The sequence below is a fragment of the Meleagris gallopavo genome, chromosome 1 (assembly GCF_000146605.3).
Source record: "Meleagris gallopavo isolate NT-WF06-2002-E0010 breed Aviagen turkey brand Nicholas breeding stock chromosome 1, Turkey_5.1, whole genome shotgun sequence".
Taxonomy (NCBI): Eukaryota; Metazoa; Chordata; class Aves; order Galliformes; family Phasianidae; genus Meleagris; species Meleagris gallopavo.
This window is the reverse complement of record NC_015011.2, coordinates 43,421,573-43,430,588: the sequence shown is the minus strand read 5'-3', so window position 1 is coordinate 43,430,588 and position 9,016 is coordinate 43,421,573. Positions and strand designations below refer to the sequence as shown.

The window sequence follows — 9,016 nt, the reverse complement described above, 5'->3', positions numbered from 1 at the left end:
ATTAAGAAGAGCGTGTCCAGCAGGTCGAGGGAGGTGATCCTCCCCCTCTACTCTGCCCTGGTAAGACCTCATCTGGAGTACTGTGTCCAGTTCTGGGCTCCCCAGTACAAAAAAGACAGGGATCTCTTGGAAAGAGTCCAGCGGAGGGCCACAAAGATGGTGAAGGGCCTGGAGCATCTCCCCTATGAAGAAAGGCTAAGTGAACTGGGTCTGTTTTAGCCTTGAGAAAAAGACGACTGAGAGGGGACCTGATCCAGGTTTATAAATATCTGAGGTGTGGCGGCCATAGCGGTGAGGCCAGTCTCTTTTCAGTGGTAAGTGGAGACAGGACGAGGGGAAACGGACATAAGCTGCAGCATAGGAAGTTTCGCACGAATGTGCGTAAGAACTTCTTCACGGTGAGGGTGACGGAGCACTGGAACAGGCTGCCCAGGGAGGTTGTGGAGTCTCCTTCTCTGGAGATATTCAAGTCTCGCCTGGACGCCTACCTGTGCGACCTGGTGTAGGGAACCTGCTTTGGCAGGGGGGTTGGTCTCGATGATCTCTAGAGGTCCCTTCCAACCCCTGCAATTCTGTGATTCTATGATTCTGTGAAATGTGAAAGATAATCCTTGCGCAGGTCTTTTTTCTCACCAGATGCAAAGATGCACTACCAACAAACACTGCCTGCAGCTCCTTGACTTCCACCTTGACTTCTAGTTGCTCTTTAAGTGCAAATGCAAAGATCCCAATGATCCACATCTTGCTCAGGCTATGGGGAAAGCCAGCCAGCTTCCTTCCTGCAAGACATCCCTGGTACTGGCCACAGAGCACATCCTGCTGTGACTTCTGTGGACAATCCTCCCATCATAGAAACACTGACTTCTGCATTTGCTGAATTTGGTTCAGTACTGACCAGTTGACTGTTTCTTTGGGTTTTTGTTTAGAATATGTCATGTGTACGTCAATGAGTGATTGATTTGGTGAAGTGGGTGATGCCAGACTTGCTCGGTCTTATACAACAGTGATAGCTCCTAAGGCTGCAAGCTCCTCCAACTGCTCACACAGCAACATTCTGCTTCCAAATGTGCTTATTCTAGAACCCAGGAAAGATAGATTGCATCTGGATACATGCATAAGGAAGCAGCCCAGCTGTGTGGGGTACAGGAGCTCCCAAGGCAGGGCAGGAGGCACCACCTACCCCCAGATAAATCAGACTCATCCCTGCCTGCAGCACATTTCTATTTCTGTCCCCTCTCTCTTCCAAAGGAAGCAGTATCTAGGACCAGGTCCTTATCTTACATCACTGAATATTGTCTGCGCTTCAGAGAGCCACTGAAGCAGCTGTGCAGTGGGAATCAGTTCATGGAATATTACCCATAAGTAGCCCAGTTCTTGAAGCAGCAAAGTCTGCTACATTTTTTTCCAAGCCCCCAAAGTAAACACGAGCTTTTGTCCTCTATCCATTCTTCCAGAGGCAGCCAGCAGGATACCAGCAGAGCTGAGTTTCTACTGATGTCATGGAAATAGAAAGCAAGGCTGCGGGTGTATTTTGTAATGCTGCTAACATTCACTGTTAATACAGAAGTCCGGAAAATGGTGCAATCATTTTGGGATACTCTATAAAAACTAAGCAGAAGAAGGAAAGTCTTGGTCACCAGTCCCATATTTGGTAATTCTATACTCCTGTTGTCTCTGTTTTATTTTTCAGGCACACCAGACACGGCAAACTGGGGTGTCTGCCCACTGCCTCACATTGCACCCCAACCAAAATTCCTAAAAAAGCTGGGGGAGTACAAAATTCCTAAAAAAGCTTGGCTTTCTGAAGCAAGCTTTATTGATTTCAGTGAGTTACGTGAGATCTGAAGTTAGAATGTGAATCACACCAGGGCTTGGATCTACATTTAATGAGCTCTCTTTTAAATCTTCATCAATATTAGCAGAACACATCCTGAATTAACTTCTGATTGCCTCTCCCATTGAGGCTCAGCTGCCTACCTCCCCCCTCCTTCTCATCCGCACGCTAAGCTTCCCAGAACAGATGACTCTGCAGAGGACCTGACAAAATATTAGTCAATAAATGAAATGTGTTTTTTTATGTTTAATTTATTTCACTTAACTTTGATATTTTTTCCTCTTTTGGGACTCAGAGCCCAATTAAGATTTGGTTTGATCTGTTTATTTAACACATGGAGTCACCTTAGCTTGGTTCTGAAATTATTTTTCTCTAAGGGCAAATATATAACCTTCTGCTTATGAAGCAACAGCAGGTAGTATTACCGTTAACAAGCATTTCATCCTTAGTGTAATATTTGAAATAGCTGCATTTCTCTTTACACAGCTAAGTCAGTTTTCAATGTAACTAAATGTAGACTAAATAAAAAGGAAACGCTGAGCAGTTTTGCAAAAAAGTTCTTCTGAGAGTTTCTTTTCCTTGCAAAGTAACTGCATTTGAATACTGAAACTGAGTTTGCAATTTTGGATTTCAGTTCTGATTTTTTTGGTTTGTTTTGCTTTTATGCATCGTTTAATCTAAAAAATTACTGACTCTTCTGCATTTTCTGATGGTCTTCATGGTGGTGAAATGCTTTTTTCGTGAACAACTCCTTTGTGACCCTTAGGAGGAAATTCCAATCGCCATTGCAAAAAATGAGCAATCAAGTCTGACAGGTCTGCAAGTAAAACAGATGAGGGTAGAGGAGATTGCCCTGAATTCATGACTTGTATTTGCCTACGTTGAAATATTCCCAGGTGCTAATGCTTTCTGTATTGTGAAAGGGGGAGGGAAAGAAGGAATGAGGGAAGAAGGGAGGGAGAGAGGGAAGGAAGAAGGAAGCAAGCAAGGAAGGAGGTTCTCATCCTATCTCCATTACAAATACTATAAAATTTTGGGTAAGAGATCAAGAAACAATTGTAATATAAATAAAATGCTTTTTTTTAATATATCACATTATTTCCTTTCTTCTCAAATGTACTTTGAGATAGAGTAGCAATGATACAGAGAAAAAAAACAGGAAATACACACAGGAAAAATACAGTTTGCTCTTCTCTACATTGAAAATTACTCATAATCTAAATTAAAGTGACACTGAGAAGGTAGATTTTGTGCCAGAAACACAAACAGGAAATCTAGGTTCTGAGTGATCTGTGCCATAACCTTCCTATGGAACATCAGACAACAGAAAGATCTCTGAATACATGTATGTCTTCTGTGCTTATGAGATAAATAAAATCAGATAGCTCTCAAGGAATCTCCGTGGGTCAACACCAATAAAGGCACTATATACACGGGAAATAAAATTACAGGATTACAGGAAGGCACACGTGCAATACAGATAGCAATCACAAGTGAAAATAACTTAATAGGCTTTCTGCTTAACTTATCTTCCACAGCTGATATATATCAACAGCTGTGTTTTATCTAGAATGTACTTTCTTTTAATTTTATTTATTATAACATTTGTACCTTGGCATCCAGCAAAATAATGTTTCCATGAAGTAATTGCAAAGAAGCAGAGCTGAAAAATATAATATTTTTTTTTTTTACAGCTGTAGGGTTGATCAGTGGTGCTGTCTAGCTTGCACTGTGCTGAAGCAGAATAAAGTCATTGGATGGCATAGGCCAAACTGTGGCAATGCCCTTAAAACTTGTATTTGCTGGTGTATTTAGATGGGTTTTGTTTTGTTGCACAGAAGGACTTCTGGCTTTGCCCATAGTTCATTGGGGATGGGTCTAGTGTGTCAGTGTATCTTGCTACATCCAAGGCAGTGTTGAATAAGGCAGGCACAAAGGCATTCCAAGACCATGGTATTGGTACAGGGCCCCTTCCAGTGCTTCATTCTTAAGCCAGACTTGCTAGGAAGGGTGATATCAGGTTGAGTTACAATCTCTGGTAGTACAAGTGCTTTCAAAAGTGACCCAAGCTCTTCCTCTGGCTGTGTCCTCAGACAGTGGTAGCATCCACACAGTGGAAGTGTCTAAGATCTAGAGCAAGGTGTGGTCACTACTGATTTGGATGAAATGAGGAACAAGCAAATGTGTTATGATACAGCCCTTCCCATGTGAGCCAAAATGCAAAGCCTTCTTTTTAGGTCAGTTCCTCAGCGTTAGACAAATATGTCCTCAGTATTATGAGGGCAGATTTCACCTGCCACATTTAGCTGCATCACTAGATAAGAAAAATTACCAGGAACCTATTGTAAATTCTTTTGGTTTTTCTCCCAGGAGAGCTTACTGCTGCTTGGCACCTGCAAAGGAGATACTCATCTGAGGGCCTAATAAGCAGTTGCTATCTATGCAGTCTATGTCAGACTGTTTGCTATTTAAGCTGTCTAGAACAGCCAATCTGCTGTCTAAACCAGCCAATTAAGGTGTCTAAACCAGCCAGTCATCAAGGAGAATCTCCATTCTTTACTGGATGAAGCTGGGAATGTGACCAGTGAGGATAAGGAAAAGGCAGAGGTTCTATATGCCTTCTTTATGTCTGTCTTTAAAAGTCAGACCAGTTATCCTCAGGGTACTCTACTCTCTGACCTGGTAGTCTCAGCTGGGGAGCAGACAAAACCCCCCACGATTCAGGAGGACACAGTCAGAGACCTACTACTCTAACTGGACTGTCACAAGTCCATGGGGCTGGGTGAGATTCATCCGAGAGAGCTGAGGGAACTGGCAGAGGTGATATCTGAGCCACTTTCTATCATCTACCAACACTCCTTGTTGATTGGTGAGGTCTCAGAAGACTGGAGCCTTGCCAGTGTGACTCCCATCTACAAGAAAGGTTGTAAGGAGGATCTGGGGAACTATAGGGCTGTTAGCCTGACCTCGGTGCCAGGGAAGGTTATGGAGCAGATTGTCTTGAGGGAGGTCGCATGGCATGTGTGGGACAACCAGGAGATCAGGCCTAGCCAGCATGAGTTCACGAAGGGCAGGTCCTGCTTGACCAACCTGATCTCCTTCTATGATCTAGTGACCCATCTGGTGGATGAGGGAAAGGTTGTTGATGTAGTCTACTTAGACTTCAGCAAAGCCTTTAATACTGTCTCCCACAGTATTCTCCTGCAGAAGCTGGCAGCCCGTGGCTTGGACAGGTATGCTCTTGGCTGGGTAAGGAACTGGCTGGAGGGCTGGGCCCAAAGAGTGGTGGTGAATGGACTTAAATCCTTCTGGCGACCAGTCACAAGTTGTGTTCCCCAGGGGTCGGTGCTGGGGCCTGTCCTCTTCGATATCTTTATTGATGACTTGGATGAGGGCATTGAGTGCACCCTCAGTAAGTTTGCAGATGACACCAAGTAGGATGGAAGTGTGGATCTGCCTGGGGGTAGCGAGGCCCTACAGAGGGTTCTGGGCAGGCTGGGTAGCTGGGCTGAAGCCAATGGGATGAGGTTCAACAAGGCCAAATGCCGGGTCCTGCACTTAGCCGCAACAACCCCAGGCAATGCTACAGGCTTGGGGCAGAGTGACTGGAAGACTATGTTGAGGAAATGGACCTGGGGGTATTGATTGATGCTCAGCTGAACATGAGCCAGCAGTGTGCCCGGGTGGCCAAGAAGGCCAATGGCATCCTGGTTTGCATCAGAAACAGTGTTGCCAGCAGGAACATGGAAGTGATTGTCCTCCTGTACTCAGCTCTGGTGAGGCTGCACCTCAAGTACTGTGTCCAGTTTTGGGCCCCTCACTGCAAGAAAAACATTGAGGCCCTGGAGCGGGTTCAAAGAAGGCAACAAAGCTGGTGAGGGATTTCGAGCACAGGCCTTATGAGGAGCGGCTGAAGGAGCTGGGATTGCTCAGTCTGGAGAAGAGGAGGCACAGGGGAGACGTTATTGCTCTGTATAACTACCTGAAGGGAGACTGTAGGGAGCTGGGGGTCGGCCTCTTCTCTTGTGTAACTGCTGATAGAACTAGAGGGAATGGCTTCAAGCTGCAGCAGGGGGGATTTAGGCTGGACGTTAGGAAATACTACTTTTCTGAAAGAGTGATCAGGCAGTGGAATGGGCTGCCCAGGGAGGTGGTGGAGTCACTGACCCTGGAGGTGTTCAAGGTATGTTTGGACGTTGTGATGAGGGACATGGTTTAGTGAGAACTATTGGTGATCAGTGGATGGTTGGACTGGATGGTCCTGCGGGTCTTTTCCAACCTTTGTGATTCTGTGATTCTGCAAGTTTTTCTTCTGCTAGATCTCGAGGGCTGATAAACTCAGGCTGATAGTTGTGGTGGCAAACAGCTGAGTATGGTCTAGAAGTGGTAAAGGAAATGGTGACCGTCCCCAAAGACTGTGGATAGGAGTTTGGTAACACCTGTTGATGTGAAAGGAGGCTGAGTGAAATGCGCACATCCTTTTCACAGGTGCTTTGCTTGTTTCTTAATTTATCTATGTATTAAAGACTTGTTGAACTTTTGTTCAGTGCCCCATCACAGAAACACAATAACAGCTGCCTTCCATCAGCACAGATATTTGCAGAGTGTCTCTCTGCCTAATTCTTTAGGATTTCCTGAACTTTGACTTGCTTTCCTTGCTCTCTTTTGTTCTCACCTATTTGTTTCTTACAAACCTTACAGATTTAACTGATTTATAGTCAATCTTTGATAGATAAGTTTAGCAAAACCTTTTTAGAAATACGGATTTTGAACTAAAAAAAATTTCACCTGGTTGCATTGGAAAAGCCCAGATCATTCCATTAATAAAATCTTCAAGTCCTAAAAAAGTCTTAAAATGCCATATTCCTTGAGATCACAAACTCAACCAGGATTTGGTCACTACAGCACTGACTGCACCCAAATTTAACCTCCTTAAGTGATCTTCTCTGCATTGGTGAGCACCAGGTCCAGTAAAATTGCACCTCTGACTAGTCAGTATAATACCTGGACCAGGAATTTATTCTTAATGGAACCCAGGAGTCTCCTGGGTTGCGTGCAGCCACCATGTTGTTTTTCCAGTAGACATCTGGAGTACTTGTAATTCCCCATCAGCGTGAGAGCACAACACTTCTCTTAATTGAAGCAAGATGGCCACCATCCACAGGCTCCCCCTGATCAGGTAGTAGTCCTCCCACCACCAGATGCCCTTTATTGGGTTGGTCCTTGATTTTAATCCACAGGCTCCCAACAGCAGTTTCTCAGAGGCAGCTTTTTGCAATCCATTTCTTAACACAGAAGGCAACTTCCCCTCTCCTTTTTTTCCTTGCCTACTGCTTCTACAAACCTTCTGGCCCCTGATTGAAGTATTACAGTTGTGCTATTAATCCCACCACATTTTCATGAAAGCAATTAGGTCACAATTTTCAAATTGCATCAGGTTTCCAACTCCTCCTGCTTATGTCCTGTGCTGTGTGCATTGGTGTAGAGCCACTTCAGAATTACACTCTTATAGCTTTGGTGATTGAATGCTGATAGCTGCGTTATCTTCTTAGAGGAGCACTCCCTAATTCCTATGGAGCAGTTTTGAGTTTTTTCCCTGCTGCTTCCTAAAGTGACAGTGTTCTCTGTCTCTTCTCTGTTACTTAGAAGTACATCTCCCTCCCCCATCGAATCTAGTTTACAGCTTGCTGCCCAAAAAACACACCCTAGCAGAGGATGGTTTCGATCCATCGACCTCTGGGTTATGGGCCCAGCACGCTTCCGCTGCGCCACTCTGCTGTTATAATCTGCCTCAGAAGCAGGCAAAATGAATGGCTGCTTTAAAGAACTGTCATCTCCACTTTAATTACAGGGTTGGTGCAAGAGTCATCATAGCATTTTCGCACCTGGAACTGCTCAGGGTTCAGAACAGGTTCTGAACTGGTCAAGTACTATTTATTCCCACTGCTCTTTTCTCTGATTTCCTCAAATGATATCAATTTTGTGCAATCTCTTTGCAGATGTGCGTAAACATACTGACTTTTATTTATAACTCTGGCTTTTGGTTGTGATTGTTAATCTGGCCGCAGCCAGAATTTTGTAATTTGACAAAGATGTCACTTGGAAATTGCATCAGATTTCAGAAATATTCTGCTGTAGCGGACAGGAATTAGCCTGAAGAGAAAGTTGCCAATGGCTGTTACACATGAAGCAACAGACCTCAATTTTTTATAGTTTCTAAAGAGTGCAAGTGCTCCTGCACTTACCCTGACATTCATGGATGACAGGAGCTGTTACTGTTGCTTGATGGTAGACCCACTGACATCAGTTGGATCTACCAGCCTCCAATCACATTCCAAATACTCACTTTTGCTCTGTAACATTGACATCACATCCTTTAATTCCCAGGGTGTGGACTAAGAGATGACAGCGCACTGAATCTGCTTCTGCAGGACACTTGGAAAAAAGCCTCCACAGGCTCTTATCTGTGAGAGCGAGACTCAACATGTCTGCATAAAAGCATCTTGGGCTTTTATAATTAAACATGTAAGCAATACACTGGTGCTAGATAAACTGATACATGGAGATACATGGCATTAAAGTTGATTTCACCATAGAAAACAAAGTGACTTTTTACAAATGGTTGTTCTTTCAAGGGTCTGTGTATCTAGGCACCTATTTGGGTATGATACGTCTCCTCCTATAATGACCTTTGAAGTATTTTGAAGTACTGTTGATGAAAGAACAACAATATCATTTCTCAAAGTTAAAGATCACAGTAGTTACGACCTACCATAAAAAAATATGACATCAGAAAAAAAGAATAACTTTGCAACTGGCTGTGCATAGGAAGGCAATGAAGAAGTGCCAACTCTGCTCAGAGGGGAACCTGAACATTTTCTGGCATTCAGCCCAGCCTTGATCTCTCACTCTCAGTGCTCAAACCTTTCCATAGACAGTCTCACCTCGCTGCCTCCATGGCTGTTTTTTGGAAACGTGTCTTTCAGGAAAGGTGAAAGCTGACCCAAGCTTAACTCCTTAGTCATCATTCTTGTGATTGCTTATCATCGCTCTCATTTCCTCCTTTTCGTTTGTGTCCTGGAGACTTTCCCGTGGAAACAGGATGTCAGGGGCTGACAAACTGGTGCAGTGCTGCAGGGTAATCAGTACTCAAGGACTTCACTTTGCAAGCTGCACTTTTTT

The 9,016-nt window shown here is 44.1% G+C and overlaps 1 protein-coding gene and 1 non-coding gene across 2 annotated transcripts in view; both read right to left on the bottom strand.

The window, feature by feature from the left end:
• The window catches only part of PLXNC1 (plexin C1), a 71,911-nt gene extending 71,170 nt beyond the window's left edge, over positions 1 to 741 (bottom strand). The window contains exon 1 of the mRNA XM_010711920.3: positions 634 to 741. Within this exon, the coding sequence (XP_010710222.1) occupies positions 634 to 741 (108 nt within the window). The remainder of the gene's footprint in view (positions 1 to 633) is intronic.
• A 6,799-nt stretch (positions 742 to 7,540) lies between these two features.
• On the bottom strand, positions 7,541 to 7,612 carry TRNAM-CAU. Its single transcript has one exon. It is a non-coding gene; the product is annotated as a tRNA-Met (tRNA).
• Positions 7,613 to 9,016: the final 1,404 nt, after the last annotated feature.